Source organism: Symsagittifera roscoffensis, unplaced genomic scaffold, assembly GCF_963678635.1.
Source record: "Symsagittifera roscoffensis unplaced genomic scaffold, txSymRosc1.1 SCAFFOLD_226, whole genome shotgun sequence".
NCBI classification, from domain to species: domain Eukaryota; kingdom Metazoa; phylum Xenacoelomorpha; order Acoela; family Convolutidae; genus Symsagittifera; species Symsagittifera roscoffensis.
The window spans coordinates 53,910-72,979 of record NW_026971587.1 but is presented as its reverse complement, the minus strand read 5'-3'; the positions used below and the strand labels follow the sequence as shown (position 1 = coordinate 72,979).

Sequence of the window (19,070 nt, the reverse complement as noted above, 5' to 3'; positions counted from 1 at the left end):
AGACAAAAACGAGTAAAAAGATATCTTTATTGCTGAAACACATGGTGCTATCCAGGGGCAGATTTAACGGCGGGAGACCTCACCCCTCCCCCCCCCCCCTCCTCGGGAATTTGACCCTTTCAAAACCAAAGGGTCCCCAGTTTGGTATTTTTATGGCATCCATTTTAGGCAGACCAAACCAAAAATTTTTTTTTTGAAAATTCACCCGCCTCGAGAATATCGTATCTCCGCGCCTGGTGCTATCAATTAACAAAAACCTGGATGCTGATTATTTCGAAAAATTTTGCCGAAACAAAAAAAAGAAGATTAGAACAGGAGAAATTTTGCTGAAAATCAACTGCAGCGAACCTTAGTTCTCCTCGACAAAAAGCTTTCAAGAAAAAAATTAATTATCAATTATCAAAAGTGGACAATCAAACAATATTTACATTTGCTAGAAATTTAAAAGGCGGAGACAATATTAACATTATCTTCAGGCCAACTCCTAAAGACTTTCGATCATTATCCTGGTAGCATCCGATTTATGTACAACTTTTGGTATTTTTAGCTTTTACAAATTTTATATTACAATATATAGGTACAATTTCAAGTCTAAATTTTTTTCATAAAATTTACATATGTTAAGACAAACTAGAACTAGGGACAAATAAGATACTGAGAAACAAACGCAAAAGTTTACCACAAAATGGAAACTAAGAATATCAGTTCAAAAAATAAGAAAAACAAACAACTGAAGTAATTAATTAGATAATGCATTAGAGGAAATTAATTTAGGGCCAAAAATAAGTAGGACGACTTAAAATTCAGAGAAATCTTGGTACATACAAGATAACGGTGAGCTCAGTTTATTGGCTAGTATCATATCGTCATTGGTCAAGTCAGATCTTCAATTCTGCTCAGGTTGAACACGGTTTACTGTCTTCTTTTTGGGAGGCAGACCACTTTCAATAGACACTACAGAGTCGATTATTTTCTCGATTGCTGCTACTGATGCTAGACTTAAGCTCGACTGTTCGCCCTTCAGTTTTCTGGGTCGACCACGACCACGCGGTTTTTGATATTCGCCTTCGTCATTGGAAGAAACTCCGTTATAAACAGAACTGCCGCTAGCGTCACCCGAAACACTTCTGACGACCGCCTCGATTGAGCTCTTAATGACCGAACTCTTCTTTCTCGAAATCTTCGCGCGCTCTTTCCGCTTTCCATTTTTCGATTCCGGCTGCTCGTCAGCTTTCAATTCTGACAGCATTATAAACTCCTCCTCTGGTGATTCATATCCAAACCCAGCATCCTGAGAACCATTGCAGTGACTCATAGGTCCGGCCGCTATCTGCATACCGTCGTTATTATTTGGAGCAGTTGTCGGAATGACAATCTTCTGACTTGAGCTGCTAAAATTCTTGGAAGTTTTTGGGTTCGGAGCTCGCGTTTCGGTCAACATATTTGTCATAACAGGCGATTGCGCAACCAAGTGCGCTTCCGATGCCGGTATTGTTCCTGACATAATCACAGATGGTTCGCCATACTGAGGTGTGGCGTAAGATTCGTATTGCTGAGTTATTGCAACTGAGTGTGGGTTTGTCCCATAAGTCTGATGATGGTGGTAATATTCCGCACCTGTTTCTGTCACTCCCACTGACATCGGACCGTTTTCGAGAAGACTTTGAGTACTTTCTACGTTAAAAGCGTTGCCAGGCATCGTCTCGACAACACTACATCCCGGTAGCACTCCGTCGATAATAACCTCCCCTGTGTTAGGTTCAGTGTAGCCTCCTAGCTTATAACCATAACGCAATGCCATATGCAGACCCTTCGTTTGTTCCTCCATATTCACATTGTTCACACGCAGATTCTCTATATCGATCATGTGATTCTGATTTCTATTTCGCATGAATTGAATATATTCGATCACGTGTTCCAGCACTTCGGTTCTCGCCATTTTATGCGCATTATCTCCTAACGTTGGAATCGTTGCCCGCAAATAAGCAAACCTGTCTTTGATCAGATTCCGTCTTGCCCGCTCGCGCTCCTTGTGATTGTCTTTTTTCACCTCGGGAGGAACAGTTCTTCGGCGACGACGCTTCTTCGGGGGCTCGTCAGTGCTAGCCGAACCCGCCATTCGAGAAGACTCGGCGGCCGATTGCATCTGAACAAGTCGGATTCCGTTCTCAACAACACTTTCTGCAATTGTTTCTGGCAGCTGTTCTACATAGTATTCCTCCTCCTCTTCCTCACCATCAGAATCTTCGGCAACCTCTTCTTCTAGAATGTTCTCGTCTGTGTCACTGTACATGTGTCCGTCTTCTATATATACATTGTGGGATGCATTCGGCTGAGAGCCTGTCTGATACTCCTGAGCTTCTAATTTTATATTCGGAATGGTAGCAGACATGACCAACGCTTATCTAGAACTAAAAGAAAATAAGTCAAAAATAAGCAATAATAGTAAGTTAATGTTTTCAACACACTTTTTCACGCATAAACTCTTCTAGGAGACAAAACTTTTTTTACCAAGTGACCTATCTTTCCCCGAAACCAAATTAGGGAGGAGATCGTACATTTCCTTATAAGCGGAGTCCTTCAGCACAACAAAATTCAGCATTTCACGTGATGATTTACGCTATTATCTTGCCGTTATTTGTAGAAGGATGAGCGTTCGCTTGGTGAATTTAGGAAAAAAATGGTTCGCTTGATCTAATTTTTTCTATTTTTGCTTAATGAATTTCAGTAGCGTGCCGAGGGGAGAGGAGGAGACAACCGCCCCTTCTCAATTCTGGTTGCCAATTTTTTTTCCTAAGGTTCACCTCTTTGGTATAACTTTACGACATCCATTTTGGCTGACCAACCTCAAAAAGTTTCTAAAAGCGCCTTTGGCGCCATTATTTACTAATTTTGAGGGGGAAGCTCGCGCCGAAAAAAACGCAATTTGTTAGGCCAAAATTTTCCAAAAGGTGCCTAAAAATATATATGCAAGAAAGGAAAATTTTCCTGCAACCAAACGACTTAAATCAGTGAAATTTCAATGAAAATATTTAGAATTAATCAAGGCTGAAAAAAATGAAATATGATACCAAACGGTCACACATTACATATCAGCGTACTTTTGTGATTGTTGCTGTTGCGTACAATAAATTTAAAGCAATGCGCAATAAATTGTTGGCCAGAGCAATAAGTATAAATCGAAATCTCAAACTTGTACAGAAATCAACCAAATACAACTTCAACGAACTCATGATGACGTAATTCAGTTAAATCTTTTCGCTTTTTCGAGTTCCCGTGTCTCGGTCAGCATCGAGGCCTGTCTAGTTTTCGAGCTTGTTGATTGCACAATTGGTCACTTTATTTAAAGAGAATCGAACAATTATGTTTGCTTCGTCAGGTCGAAAATTTGCCCAGCCCTTTCTCCGTTTCTGTCGGCAGCTGCCCGCTCGTTGTCTTCTTCGTACAGGATATCCAATACTGGCATATTTTTCACTTGTCTATTGCAATAGATTACATCAGAAGGGCTGAAAAAATAGCTCGTTGGCTGGCCGCTGAAAAAATAACTCGGATCTACCTAACAATCTTCCAATTTCATGAAAGGGAAGGAGATTGTTAAGTAGATCAAAATGGTCGATTTTTCGACCAATCAGAATGCAGCAAAATTCGAATTCTCAATACAAGCTGTATGCTTATTTATATCTATTTATTCATAGGGGTGGGGATTCTTTAGTAGATACCATACGGGGGATTGGTAAGTAGATCCAATAACTCGATACACCTCATCAATCAACAAAATCATAGTTTGAATCGAAACAGTTATACTCTCAGGATAGATCCGATCCACTGATACCGTAATTAAGTTTTTTCCAAGTGTCTTGTTAACCTAATCCAATGTGTTGATCTTCGAAAAAAATGTTGATAATCCTAGCGGTAATTAATCATTTTGGGGATTTTAACCGGTGGCATTTGTTGAAAACAGCGGAAGCAGATCTTGACTACGCGTGATTGAACTCAAAAACTCAGGTTCGGCAGGGTAGTTCTCGAAAACAAAAAATTTTAAAAGCGGTCAAAAAACGAAATTTCCGAGGACCATAATTTTTGTGTCAAAAAAATTTGGGCATAGGCGCGTATGAAAAGGAGCTTTCAACAACCCGCTCTGGGGATTGAACCCAACATATCAGATATGGGAGGGTAATTTTCGGTAAAATTCATAAATTAGAAAAAAAACGCTCAAAAACTTGACTTTTCCGAAGAAAATAACTTTTTGTATAAAACAAATTGAGAGTGGCCGCTAATGCATGGGAGCTTTCCACTACCCGTTATCTCTATTGAGCCCACAACCTCAGGTTTGGGAGTTTAGTTTTCGAGAAAAGTTGAAAAAAAATAATTAAAACGGTCAAAAAAATCAAAAATTTCATTACCTTAATTTCAGGGCAATAATTTTAAGTGTAAAAAAGTTTGGGCGTAACCACTTTTGAAGGGGAGCTTTCCAGATCCTCTCTATTTGTTGAAATAAAATCTCAGGTTTGGTAGGTTAATTTTTGAGAAAACGAACAAAAAATCGGTCAAATATTCCCCCCACAGACTTTTTCGAAGGCAACAGACAAAGAGGTAAAGCAAAAAGAGACCAGGGAGTATACAGGCAAACAAAGGTGTAGGCTGTATTTCTTTGCATACCCCTTTTTTGAAAATCAGTAAAAGGGTTTGAGAAAATAAAACAAATTTGTTGCGAAAAGTAATTTCAAAGCTGCTCAAAAAAAAAATAAAAAACCAAATCCCAAACATTTTCATAATACCTGCTTTTATCGAACGAACTCTAGGCAAACATGCCAAGCAAGCCATCTGAAATTCAAATTAGAAACTGAACGATTCTAGGGAGCGAAAACAAGCCGACAATCTTTGAGCAGACAACAGTTGGCCCAAAAAAACGGAACTTTTAAAACTTTTTAAGTTTCATGTCCCCCTGAAACTACCCCGTAGTAACACCACCCACCCAGTAGTTGATAGTAACTTAGGTCCCACACATCTACAGCTAGCACCCACCCATAAGTGATTCAACTGATTTTGTTAAACTAGTTGTTAACTCGAAAAAAGTCTACATTCCGATTTGATAACGTTTGCTAATCGCAAGCGTATACGTAATAATGAATTCAGCTTTTTCAATAGGGGAGGGAATAGCTCAAGTCACTAAATCTTAACTTTATTCAGAGTCTTCTAATATAATCTATTGCGAGCAGTCATGCCTATCTGCTCTCGGTTCCTCGAGAGGGGGAAATTTCTCGTAGATATCGAACCAGAGGGGTCTGTGTACATATGGAAGAGAGTTGGCTCTGATGAGATTGTTCACGCGGGAGAATATTGTGCCTCTTTGCCATACACGACTCACCGACATGCTCAATCTGTAGCAAATTAACTTTTATTGAAACACAAAAAAGTCCACACAACTTTTTAACAATCACAAAGAGATTCAAGCTACAATCCCAGAACCATCAACGAATTTTAGTATTGGTTTTCTTTCACAGCATCCAATTTTGTCAACTCAAAGCTTAGATTTCCCGGAAATGCGTTTGGCGTGAATATATGGTATATTTCGAGATGTAGAGTGCCAAAAAACTTTCTTGTCTGTACCTTCAAAAATGGAGCTTTTGGCCAATTTCCCGACACCTTTTTTGCAGCGCGTGATTTTTTCTATGGAAGGGAAATTTCAGTCCAAGATCCGACTCGACCCTATCTAAGAATACTATAAAATCAAACTATTTACTTCGCCTCAAATGTATCCTATTCGAGTCTCGAAAGTACAAATATACCAGCATTCTGAATTTAAGAAATAACTATATACGATATGAGGTAAAGAATTTAAAAGAAAATCGACTGTGTACAATAAATTGCAATTAACACCAAATTTACAACATTACACCAGGTGTGTTTTATCTGCCTCCACTAATTATTTTGAATTTTACAGCGTCAGACGTTTGATCGCCTCTCCTCTGAAATCTTCCCTCAGACTCAAAATTTGTCGCATTTCAGCCGGTGTAATCTTCCAACTAGTGGAATGTATTGGCAGCTCATTTACTTCCTCGACCTGCTCCAAGTTGAGCAAAGTTGAAATTTGAAGCAGCCTCGTGAACTTCTCTCTAACAGTCCACTGAGTTACAGATGAGAGATAGTTTGAGAGACTTCGAACTTCTCGGTCGAAAGCCAAGCCTCCGTTTCTGGAAAACTTCATCTTGAAAATCACTTTTTCAAATGACATCACCAAAGTCTGAGACAAATTTGAAATCATCAGTTCGAAATTCCGCTCCAGAAGTGAGTCTTTAATGTCTCCTATAAAATTATCCACAGGCGCTATTATTTTCTGAGAAAATGGATCTTCGGTTTCATTTAAAACGAGGCCTTCCTCTGTTAAATTATGCGAAATTAAGGCAAAGTTTTCGCTACAAGCTTTGACCAATGGCTTCAAAAAGTATTTGACTAAAATATGATGTCCCTCTTGCAAAACTCCATCTATGCTTCTCGCAATATGATGCATATCTTGTATGCAAGACATTACTTTTGCATTGGACTTCGCATTTCTTGATTTTTGAGTTGAGTTCGAGTTTGAGTTGCTTTCTGTCAGTCCTCGCCAATCTGTGGTTAGACTCTCGACAAGAGTCTTCAGAAACTGGATGCTCTCACTGCAGTTGTTGAGAGATACCAGGAAGACACTTCTGGACTGAGCTACCACTTCGCTCTGGTACCTTCCAGTGAATACTGTATCTAGATATCCGGATGGAATCGCATTTTTCAGTTTCTCCATGAGGACTTTGCAGTAGTCATTTTCAAGCAGTCCATTTGATATGTTGATCATTGCACAGATGGCGTCTGAATTTGTAGTTGACATGGTGCGTCTTAGACACTTTTTCAGTACGTAGAAAACATCGTCTACCATTGATGACGTCATCGATCCCTCCTCTACGACATTCATTTGTACTGCCACGTGGAAAGATCTGTTGAGGAAAACGGTCTCAAGTCGAAGGTAAAAACCCACCAATTCGTGCAATATTTTGGATAGCCCACAGTTATTAAGCGCGTTTTCTATACTTTCAGACCGGGTAGTTTTTTCATCTTCTGTATCACATGTCAGAAAAACATCAGCAATAATTCGTCTCTTGATGAATCGAAGGTACAGCTCGGCCCGTTCGTTAATCAAAGTCGTCTCCTGCAACATGGAATCAATTTCTTTCGCGTCTATAATCTCTTCGCTTGAGTCTCCAAGTAGTTTGACTTGTTCCAGCTTCTCTTCGATTCTCCTCTTCTGTTTGAAGTTTTTAAAGATTAGGCTACTTTGTCTGTCGCATTCCTCTTGTAGTAACAGTGCAAACTCAGTCAACCAGCCTGGTCCATAGTAAGTTTCAACCAGAGGCTGGTGCATCTCAACTATTCTAGCGAGGCCTGAAATCACTCATGGTTAAGCAAACAAGAACATATGGGTCCTCTTTATACTTTCAAAAGCCACAGGTTTCTAGTGTCAGCCCGCTGAAACAACATCTAAAGCAGCAGCGTGCCGAGGGGGGACCGAGCCCCTCCCTCAATTCTGGTTGCCAAATTTTTCCAAAGGGTCCCCCCTTTGGTATAACTTTATGACATCCATTTTAGGCAGACCAACCTCAAAATATTTCACAAGGCGCCTTTGGCGCCAATATAACTAATTTTAAGAGGGGAGTGCGCGCCGACAAATTTTTTGTCCGTTTTTTGGCCTGTTTTTTTAAAATTTGCCTGTGGCGCAGAAAATTTTTGACAAAGTACGGTCCCCGTATATTAGTTTCGGAGAGCTCGGAAAAATCAAGTTGGTCGACCTAAGAAAAAGGTCCACAAAACTGCCCCTAGAAAAATTTCACTATCGTAACTAGAAATCGATTACATGTTTCATGGCCTTAACATTTTCGCTGTTCAATAGTAAAGTTTGCCCACCTCTAAACAAAGAAATGAATTGAACTTGAAAAAACAAAAGCCAAACCTCGAAAAATCAAATTGGAGCGGGAACAAGTTTAAAGACTTTTCCTGACTTAATAGCAATCAATAACCAATGGCGGGCGCATGAATTTTGGAAATATTGTTTGCTTTAATTTAAGGCCGACCGAATTGATTTCATGAGCTACCCTAAGACCCAAAAAAATATCATTTTTCAGATGTCTTATGTGTTGTTATGGCTGAATACGTGATTTTACGAGGAAAGGTATAAAAAACAAATGTGTTCACAATAGTTAGTTGGTTCACCATGAAATTTTTCAACATTATGCTAACGTAACGTTAGTTTTTAAAAACTGAAATTCAAATGGGGGAATAGCCAATAATATTTCGCGTCGCGGGTGAATCTTTGAAAAACACACCGATAATGACATTGTAGGCCAAATAACTCAACTACGAGATAAAGTTACAAGATTTCATGGTGATTTATTTCTTTAACTTTTGAAATCAAGCACCAGCCGACCTTCGAAGAGTAACACGAAGGTGTCTGAGAAGATGACTTTGCTGCCCTCGTCTCTATCTACGAATTCGAGTGCCATCTTCAGGTTCTGTTCTGTCTGGGATGCCACTTGAGAAGAGAGGAAGGAGACGAATTTAGAGAGGCCTTCCTTTTGCAATCCCAAAAGGGGGAAGATCTTGAAGAACCGCTCTATTGACTGCGCATCTTGCTCCTACACATTAAAAAAAACCAATTGCATATCATATACGTGCTGAAGGAATAGGTTGTCAACCATAGACTTGTGGGGACATCGGCCGTAAAATTGTCAATTAAGTGTCAATGAAATAATTTAACTTCAAAAATTAAGACAAAAGTCAACAAGGCATTATAATAAAAGGAAGATAGATCACCTCAAGAAAAAAAGACAAAAATGAAGCCGAATAATGATGACAGCTGTTGGCTGTCCGAGTAGCTCAGATTGTTCCGACTACTGTAACTGATGCACAAAAGAAATTAAGAAATCGACCAGCACATCAGAATATGATAGCGTAGCAATTATTTTAACTCCTACTCAAAAATGCATTTTCTTGATATTATAGATTATAGCCGTCAGAAGGCTGTAAAAATGTTTAAAAAAAACAAGAAAACCGAAAAAGAATGATCGAAAAGTTTTGAAAACTTTCAAATTTCGAAGAAAAAATATAAATATATCGGGTTAAAGCTCTTTGAATTTAAAGCTTTTTTGATATAACCTCAGTTTTTCTCGACACAGACAAACTTTTGATATCTCTTGAATTAAGATCAATTCTGCAAGATTTTAAAATGATATACTAATTGACCCTATCTGACATTCAGTGTAGTACCTGATTATGCGTTGAAAAAAATCACACCCTAGGCTATAGTTCCTTGCTGTGCCTTGAGTGGCGGATGATCAATAAGAGTCGAATGAAACGCAAGTAGCACAAAAGACTATTTCCAACCACATCCATCATTGCAAAAAATGAAAGCTAAAAAACGTATTCCAGCAACCAAATTAATCATAGCAAATAATGAGATATAAAAAACGTTTTCCAACACCCATATTCATCATTGCACAAAACGATAACAAAAAAACCGATATCCAACCACTGTTCCATCCATTGTCAAAAGAAACAGTGCATTGGTTTATTCCCTCTTGGCAAATTAGTCTAAGCTAAGGAAAAGTTGATTTAATGAACGCAATTTAACAATGTTAAATTGGGTTCATTCTGCATCGCTATTTAAAAAACAAAGTGACATATTTTGCATTCAAATACTTGATAAATGGAAAAAATTATCATGCCTCAGTTTATTTTGGAACGATTTCTTAGACGCTTTAAATCTCCGCTTACGCTTTAATGGCATGAAAAATATCTTTACATATTGAACCCAAGGCATTGAATCCATAAGGAAAGAGATGACATGTTTCTAATTGGGTGCTTTTCTATTGAAACCAATGTCAGTTTTTCATTAAAAGGTACTTCATTTATAACGACCGAAAAGTCTTCAGGCTCTCTATAAATTGGGATGTTTCTAGTTCATATTTAACAAGATCTTCTACCTGCATTTTTATGGGGATTGATGCACGCAGCAACATTTTAGTTTTCGATAAGCAAGCAGCAAATGCGCCGAAATATTTCGGCTCAAAATTGCTTCACTTTGATGTGAGGCACGCTATTTGATGCAGCTTTACTGGATCAATGGACAAAATGCTCCTTCCGCTGGGAAATCTTAACATTAAATCCACTTTCGAAGCTAGAAGTAATTCAGGTATTTTCGCGCCATTTCCGCTTCCGTAATTGCAGAACGCAGTTTGCTTACCGTTTGCCAGATGTATTTGAATTGAATTCAAAAAGGGCATACATACAATAAAGGGCATAAATGCAATAAAATGTATGAATGAACTTCAGTAGTTATTAGAGCGTTTTGACATTTTTTGCGGAAAAAAAAACAAAAATCATAGAGACCTATATAAGTGAAAATCATTTCGTTTTTTCATACCTAAACACAGCCAACAGACAGTTGGAAAGAGTCAACGAACGCAAGTTAACAGAACGAAGATACTGACTTGTTTTTTGATAAAAAAATCTCTTTCACATTTCCAGGGAAAAAATAGATTGCCTTAAAACTCATTTGAAATTCTGAAAAAAAAAAATTACTTTTTGATAAAACGAACTCAATTTAAGATAACTGAATCAATATGCTAAATTTTTATTCAGCTGCAAAATCTGAAAATTACAATCCACTTTCGAAATTGGAAATCGCCCAAATTTTTTGTGACCTGTTAATTTTTGCTGTTCGATAATGGAGTTTGCCTTCCTATTAATAAAGGAGATAAAACAAATTTGAATGTAAAAAAAATTGATTTTTCCCAAAAAACAAAAAAATCTCGAAATATATTTAAAAAACACGAACAGTAAAACCACGAAATCTATTTAACACAGAGGCGAAGTTGCACTTCGCATACAAAAGCAAAAATATGACCAATAACGCTAGTGGAGAAAAACTGAATGAGTAAAATTTTGAGTCTACAAAATTTCTTAAGTGACGCACGCCAATTATGAGTCTACATAACTGCTAAGTGACGCACTCCAATTATAAAGCACTGGCAGTACCACTCAATTTGAAAAAAAAAAGAAAGTTACCAACTAACATGCCCAATTTATAGAGCGGACGCATTTTAACTAGTATACAAAAAAGTTCATTAAAAACATCCGACCCTGCCCAGGTTCGAACGCTCTTATTTTGTTGCTGGTCTCCTTCCCTACTTCTACGCTACAGATCCATGATACCTCGAAGCTTGCTATTTGTAATATAATAGTCTGTGTTAATATCCTTAGCATTGGCTGTACTTAATAGCTGAACAATTCAAAATGAACACATTTAGTCGCAACAATTGCATCGCAACAATATTTGCGACTTAGTTTGGAAAAAAAAGATAGTTCATACTATAACACAAGCTATGCATGTGTAAAAATGATGAAGTGAGCAAATTTGAGCGTGAAAAAAATTGAAGATTTTCCCGAAAAAAAAACAGACTCACGAACTATTTAAGAGTCTTCACTACGTTATCAAAATACAGAAGCAAGGACCTCTCAGCCATAAGACGTGACTGTTCTCAAATACAAGCAGCAAAAACTTTACTGTTTTAAGCAAAAACTCAGCACATAAATTTAAGAAAACTAAGCTTCTTTAATTTAAAAAAAAGGCTCGCAATAAAACGGAGACCGGAATAGGTAACTGGGAGCTTTAGACTAAAACTCAAGAGTCTAAAATTCAATCAAAAACGAGGATAGCCGGTTAATGTGCAAGTAGCACAGAATGTTCCGACTATAGTCTTAAAAACTACAGGAACATTTTTTGCCAAATTAGTGTTGTTTTTCTGCGTGGTTTGATAAAAGGATCTGACAGAAAACTATGATGTAGGCATATTCGACGGTAATAGTAATAGAGGTAAACAGGAGAACAATTTTGGAAGAAAAATGACTGGAAACATAAAAAAAACATCAAAAAATAATAAAAAAATAAAATAAATTTTTTGAACTTTTGAAGTTTTTTATTCTCAAAATGGCATTAAACTCCAAAAACTAATTTTACTTGCATAAAATTAAAATTAAGCATAAAAAGGCTATTGTATGCGGTCTAAATTAAGCATAAATAAGCATGCTCGCTTGCTTTACTCGCTCGAATTTAGACGAAAAATCAAAAATTTCAAACCGATTGGTCTCGACACAGGGTAAACGTTTTCAAAATTTTTTAATGTCGTTCAAATCACCACTGAAAGGGCTTAAGTATGATATATCACTCAATTCTCTCCGATGACTATTTATTGTAGCTGATTTTGCGTGGAAAAAGAAAAAAACTAAAACAGCCGAATGCAAATTTCCTCCCCCTTTTTCAAATGGTCGGAACAACAAATTGAGGACGTAAAAAAAATTTAGTCAGTAAGATTGTTCTAAAAGGATAAAGAATATGACAAAATCCGAAGAAATTGACAAAATCCTCCCTTTTTGCACCATTACAATTTTTTATCGAAGAACGTAAAATGCTTTACATTTAGCACATGATTATTCAGTGCTTCTAAAAGAAATCGAAGTCAAACCTCAAATGTTAAATTGAGACTTAAATTAACACTATTTTTAAAACTTTTCGTGTCAGAAAAACAAATAAATGAAGCGAATGAACCTATTCCTTTTGTTTCATAATCACTTTTAGAAAATGCGAGACCTAAATAAGAGAAAAAGCGCTATTAAATTATGCACTAGCCTTGTATGCGTTCTCGAACTTCATGCGAGCCACTTTCTGCATTTGCTGTTCCGCATTCTCCAGAATCTCAATTGAGGCCTCGATACTCACACTCTCACTCGCATTGTTCTTCAGGAAGTTGGTGTCTAATGTTCTGTACCTATGGATGTGTCCAGCTGCTATCTCGTAGTCCTCGTTGTCCAGGGCTATTTTGATGCCGTCTGTGCAGTTCTTCAAGTCCAAAATGTCTTCCACTCGCTGGATCACAGCTTCCACTCTCGTTTTCACTTTGTCCAGGTGACGCACCTGAAATTAAACGAGGATCCTTCAGGGAACGATCTAGAGCTTTCGCTAGGTGCGCAGGTGATCTTCGATGAATCTCTTCATAGATTCCAACAAAATTAAACTTTTGAAGCCGTTCGACAAACTGCAGAGCCTTTTAATTACTTTAGCCATCTCTAATAAAGTATAGTGATAGAATCCAAGAGTGCTCGGTGATAGCATACCATACATCTTACCAGTCGTTTTATGCTTATAAGGGCAAAATTTTGGAAATTTTCTCTGTACTCGATCCCTACCCGTTTGCTGATTTTGTCCGATAAGGCCGCTGTGTCTTTCAGTTTGTCATGCAGTGTCTCCACATCTGAATCTACAGCTGTGAGTTGTTTGGAGATTTGGAAGACAGAAGAGAGAGAATCGTTCACGTTGTGTTGATCTCTGAGTAGTTGGCCAATCTTTCCATCTATTGCACTTTCCTTCCGCTCAATCTCTGCCAACTCAGCCTCTATTTCACTCAAATCCATACATGCAGTCACCTGAAATTAATACACAATGAACCAACATCATCTTAACTGATAGTTAGTTTCAATCATCGAACTTCTTTGAAATTATGCTTTTGTCAATTTCATTAAAACATCTTATTTCTTATTAAACCATAAATTGTCTTGTTAAACCACTTCTTTCCTTCGGTTATATTAGCCGATTAATGGAAAATGATTCATCAACAATGGAATAAGAAAGATTTACTCCTATATTTCACTTAAATTTGGCTTCACTTAAATTTAACTTACTCCTATATAAATTTGGCTTCCTTTGACTGCCATTGTTCCAATAATTTATATCAGACAAGTTTAACAGTCTTTAAACCGTTCAACTGAATGAAGGAAACCATAAAATATTAGCAAAATTACAACAAGGAAAGCCGGTTACTGTGCAAGTAACACAGAATCTTCCGACCACAGTCTAGAAAAAATTCAGATTAGTGTCGTTTTTTTTCAGCGTGGTATGATAAAAGGATCTGAACGAAAAATTGGAACTTAGGAATATACGAATGTCATAGCAAAATAGGCAAAAATTGTAGACAATTGATTAGGAAAACAAAAATTATTTAAAAAAATCAAAACTTATTTTTTTTGCTGAGATTTTTTTCACAGGGCAAACAGCACGTGGGAAAGTTCCAACTATAGTCATACAAAATACAAAAGTTTTTCAAATAATTATTTTTTTTCTATGTTGTGTGATGAAAGGATCTGACCAAAAAATACAAACTAGGCATAATCGTCAGTCATAGCGAACCCCAAATTTTCGAAGAAAAAAATCCTAAAAACACTTTTACTTGACTGAAACTTAATTTTCGCGACTTAAATTAAGCATAAATAAACTATTCTCGCCGGCTAGCTCGCCTTTATTCGATCGAAATAAGACTAAAATAGAAAAAAAACTAAAACACCCTAATACAAAGTTGCTCCCCATTTTCAATGGCCGGAACAACAACAAAAACACACCCGAATAAAAAGTTCCTCCCCATTTTTCAAGTCGTCGCAATAATTAGAATGAAAATTGTCTGCACACTACAAAAAACGTTTGATTCCGCAATTCCAAAATACAAATCAAAACATAGCTAACAGAAAGTTGGAAAACAGTCAATGAACGCAAGGAAACAGAAAAAAAAACAGAAAAATTTTGAATTTCAAATTAAATAATATATGGCCTCAATGCTCTTTGAATAAGTAAAATTTTTATTAGACTGCTAAATCCAAAAATTAAAACCTACTTTCGAAACTAGAAGTTATTTGCGTTTTTTGAGGCCATTTCCACCTTCGTATTTGGAAAGGGCAAATTTTTTTAGATGATATTGAACTGAACTCGTGAAGTACATACATATACCTAAGTGCATTCATAATTGCATTAATATGTATCAATGCACATCTGTAGTTATTAGAGCCTTTTATGTTCACTGGCTCTTAATAACTAAAACTCCAAACTTTCAAGATTGTTCTGTTCAAGTACGGTGGACAAAATCTTGTAACTGATGATGGATTGAGATGAAAAAAATAATGCAATGCAGAATTCGCTACTCATTGTTATTGTTTTATCCACAATTGTGTACGTAGATTATTCACGAACTTAGTCATTACGGAAGTTCTTCAAAATCCAGAAGACAAAAGCCACAATCCTGTTATTAAAAGCTACCGGGTAGAGAAATTTCAAAAATTTCTCAAATCCAAAATGATCCAACAAAAAAGTCACAAAGATTAAGGACGAGTTAAATTAAGTTAAATTGAATTCCGGAATCAAAACCTTTTTCCATCCCATATCTCACTAATGAAACCTAAGTTTGACAATTTTTTTTAAAAAATTAACCGAACATAGATAGTCTGTAATAAACCAGCGAAGAGAAACCGGTGAAGAAAGTTAATTGGGTGGTACTTTCAAGGCTATACCGAATCCATTTTGCAAACCTTAAATAATGTTCAGTGTAGCAAAGGACCGCAAAATTTCATCACGATGGGTTCCTATCCTATGGCCAAAGAATCGTACCCAAAAAAAAAATCGTAGAAAATTAAGACAAATTATATTACATCAGATAATGAAACGTTTTTCACAGCCTTTGAGATAATTGAATTTCACAAGGCGATCATTCGGGGCATTATTTTTGAAGACATGGTTGGAAAAGTGTTAATAAGTGGTAAAAACTGAATGAGTAAAACTTCGATTCTACAAAATTGCTCAAGTGACGCTCGCCAATTATGACGCATTAGCAGTACCAGTCAAATTCAAAACCAGTTATTGATCAAAATGAACAATTTGTCGCAACAATATTTGTGTCGCAACAATATTTGCGACGTAGGTTGCAAAAAAAGAGTTCATAATATAACACAAGCTTTGCTTGTGTAAACGAAGAAATGAATTGAACTCAGAAAGAAGTCAAGCCGCAAAAAAATTATAAGACTAATTCGAAAAAAACACCAAGACCTATATAAGTACTTTCACTACGTTAATGATTCAGAAAAAGACATGGCTTTCAGGCTCTCAGAAATTCAGGTATGTTTTTTGACGGACACTTCGTTGATAAAGTTAGCCCAATTTGAAAAAAACTTGATCAATATGGCACTTAATTTTCCGCTGGGAAACCTGAAATATAAAATCCACTATCGGACATTAATGTTGTTTACGCTGCTTTGCGCCATTTCCGCTTTCATTTCTCAACAATTTCAGCTTTCCTTACTCGTTTTTCCCTGCCTTTTAGCAAATGAACTGAATTGCACTTTAAGATACATCGAAGGTCAAACCGCTAAAGATCAAATTTAGCGTGAACAAACTCTATGACTTTTTCTTGAAAAGACAAAGTGACCACGACTACTTTCATCGACACTAAAAAACTGTATGAAAAGATTTTTGCATTCATTGAAAATTTAGAAGCTAACGAAGAGGCGAAGCTGTGCTTCGCAAACACAAGCGAGAAAACGACAAAAATTAGCAGTGACAAATGAAAACATAGCCAACAGACAGTTGGAAAAGAGTCAATGAACGCGATTAAACAGGAAAAAAAATGACTTGTTTTGCTTTGAAAAATCCCAAATTTCGAAGAACAAATTAATGACCTAAAGCTTGTGATTGACATTTGAAAAGTCACTAGAAATCAAAAATCACACTGCGAAACAATAAATGAGCCAGAACAAATTTCAAGAACTTTCCTGAAAAAAAACCGAAAATCATTGCGAATTACGTTCATCGACTCTTTAAAAAATGAAAGGTAAAAATAAACCCGAAAAATGAATCTTTCGCTATGCGGATTCAAATATACGACCAGGTGGTTTGGCTTCGCACGTCCTCGCATATGCGCCATAGGGCCCTTGAACATTTACAAAGTTTAGCTACCAATAAAGCAGCTGCATATGCTAATAAATTGCTAATGCGATGCCGCAAACTTAAGACATCCACTAATTTTGCTTTTTGATATCATCTGCTTCGAAATTTGATAAAACATAACCCAATTGATCTGAAAAAGCTATGTTTCAGTACTAAACTGAATTTGAAAAATTTTCAACTTCAATATATATCGCAAGTTTTTGAGATGGATAATTTATAATTTGGTTTTATGGTTTTCAGTCTATTGCATGCAAAATTAGAGAATGTCTTCAGTTTGCGGCATCGCATTAGCAATTTATTAGCATATGCAGCTACTTTATTGGTGGCTAGTTTGTAATTTTCAAGGGCCCCTTGGCGCAGAAGCGAGGACGTGCAAAACCAAACCACCTAGTCGTATGTTTGAATCCGCATAGCGAAAGATTCAATTTTCGGGTTTATTTTTACCTTTCATTTTTTAAAAAGTCGATGAAAGTAGTTCAGACTCTTAGCTAGGTCGCAATGATTTTTTTTCGGTTTTTGACATAACTTAGCAGGTAATAAATTGGAATATAAATAACCTAAGGCAAATGAACTGAATTGCACTTTAAGATACATCGAAGGTCAAACCGCTAAAGATCAAATTTAGCGTGAACAAACTCTATGACTTTTTCTTGAAAAGACAAAGTGACCACGACTACTTTCATCGACACTAAAAAACTGTATGAAAAGATTTTTGCATTCATTGAAAATTTAGAAGCTAACGAAGAGGCGAAGCTGTGCTTCGCAAACACAAGCGAGAAAACGACAAAAATTAGCAGTGACAAATGAAAACATAGCCAACAGACAGTTGGAAAAGAGTCAATGAACGCGATTAAACAGGAAAAAAAATGACTTGTTTTGCTTTGAAAAATCCCAAATTTCGAAGAACAAATTAATGACCTAAAGCTTGTGATTGACATTTGAAAAGTCACTAGAAATCAAAAATCACACTGCGAAACAATAAATGAGCCAGAACAAATTTCAAGAACTTTCCTGAAAAAAAAACCGAAAATCATTGCGAATTACGTTCATCGACTCTTTAAAAAATGAAAGGTAAAAATAAACCCGAAAAATGAATCTTTCGCTATGCGGATTCAAATATACGACCAGGTGGTTTGGCTTCGCACGTCCTCGCATATGCGCCATAGGGCCCTTGAACATTTACAAAGTTTAGCTACCAATAAAGCAGCTGCATATGCTAATAAATTGCTAATGCGATGCCGCAAACTTAAGACATCCACTAATTTTGCTTTTTGATATCATCTGCTTCGAAATTTGATAAAACATAACCCAATTGATCTGAAAAAGCTATGTTTCAGTACTAAACTGAATTTGAAAAATTTTCAACTTCAATATATATCGCAAGTTTTTGAGATGGATAATTTATAATTTGGTTTTATGGTTTTCAGTCTATTGCATGCAAAATTAGAGAATGTCTTCAGTTTGCGGCATCGCATTAGCAATTTATTAGCATATGCAGCTACTTTATTGGTGGCTAGTTTGTAATTTTCAAGGGCCCCTTGGCGCAGAAGCGAGGACGTGCAAAACCAAACCACCTAGTCGTATGTTTGAATCCGCATAGCGAAAGATTCAATTTTCGGGTTTATTTTTACCTTTCATTTTTTAAAAAGTCGATGAAAGTAGTTCAGACTCTTAGCTAGGTCGCAATGATTTTTTTTCGGTTTTTGACATAATTTAGCAGGTAATAAATTGGAATATAAATAACCTAAGGCATCCACGCTACCTTTGCATGTAATAATTTGGAAAGCCTAAGGCCACATTATGTATAAATCATGCATTTCAACAAATTGCGAAATATATTGAGTTAGAAAATTTCTGAAATCGAGTTTTTAATATAGCATTGATATTTGAAGCAAATAGCTTTTTTTCGTTTCATTTGAAGAATGAGAAGTGCATCAACTGCGTGAGCTTATTACTAATCGAACGTCAAAGCACATGCTATCAAAAAGCCTTAAGGTGCCCCAACAGTGGCACCAATATTTGCGACTTAGGTTAGAGAAAAAGAATAGTCGTAATATAACACTAACGCTCACTTAAGTTCGCTAGTGTAAAAAAAATAAAAATCAATTCTATCTAGGTTTATGTGACTTAAGGGAAACCATACTTCAGAAACTCTTACAGGCGTGCACGAAGAAAAATTGTTTCCTTGTAATCCAAATGAAACGATCGACTTGGAGATGGTAAAAGC

General features: G+C 36.5%; 2 protein-coding genes and 1 long non-coding RNA gene across 3 annotated transcripts; all 3 read right to left on the bottom strand.

The window, feature by feature from the left end:
* Positions 1–371: 371 nt before the first annotated feature.
* Positions 372–2,408, bottom strand: LOC134856518 (uncharacterized). Its single transcript, XM_063872786.1, has one exon. The coding sequence runs from the start codon at positions 2,390–2,392 to the stop codon at positions 887–889; it is 1,506 nt and encodes a 501-aa protein (XP_063728856.1). The 5' UTR covers positions 2,393–2,408; the 3' UTR covers positions 372–886.
* Positions 2,409–3,017: 609 nt separating this feature from the next.
* On the bottom strand, positions 3,018–5,377 carry LOC134856522 (uncharacterized). The gene is made up of 2 exons (XR_010164825.1): positions 5,226–5,377; positions 3,018–3,479 (listed from the first exon to the last, which is right to left on the bottom strand). It is a non-coding gene; the product is annotated as an uncharacterized LOC134856522 (long non-coding RNA).
* Positions 5,378–5,786: 409 nt separating this feature from the next.
* On the bottom strand, positions 5,787–13,502 carry LOC134856521 (conserved oligomeric Golgi complex subunit 4-like). Its single transcript, XM_063872789.1, has 4 exons — positions 13,270–13,502; positions 12,713–12,997; positions 8,453–8,660; positions 5,787–7,413 (listed from the first exon to the last, which is right to left on the bottom strand). Exons 1-4 carry the CDS (start codon positions 13,492–13,494, stop codon positions 5,939–5,941), a joined length of 2,193 nt encoding a protein of 730 aa, XP_063728859.1. The 5' UTR covers positions 13,495–13,502; the 3' UTR covers positions 5,787–5,938.
* Between the last annotated feature and the right edge of the window lie 5,568 nt (positions 13,503–19,070).

Excerpts from the sequence above, each read along its gene's own strand:
- LOC134856518 (XM_063872786.1), bottom strand. The coding sequence starts at position 2,392 with ATGTCTGCTACCATTCCGAATATAAAATTAGAAGCTCAGGAGTATCAG.
- LOC134856521 (XM_063872789.1), bottom strand. The coding sequence starts at position 13,494 with ATGGATTTGAGTGAAATAGAGGCTGAGTTGGCAGAGATTGAGCGGAAG. Across the intron at positions 12,998-13,269 it reads CGGACAAAATCAGCAAACGG|GTGCGTCACCTGGACAAAGT; the intron begins GTAGGGATCGAG and ends GTTTAATTTCAG. Across the intron at positions 7,414-8,452 it reads CTTCGTGTTACTCTTCGAAG|GCCTCGCTAGAATAGTTGAG; the intron begins GTCGGCTGGTGC and ends GAGTGATTTCAG.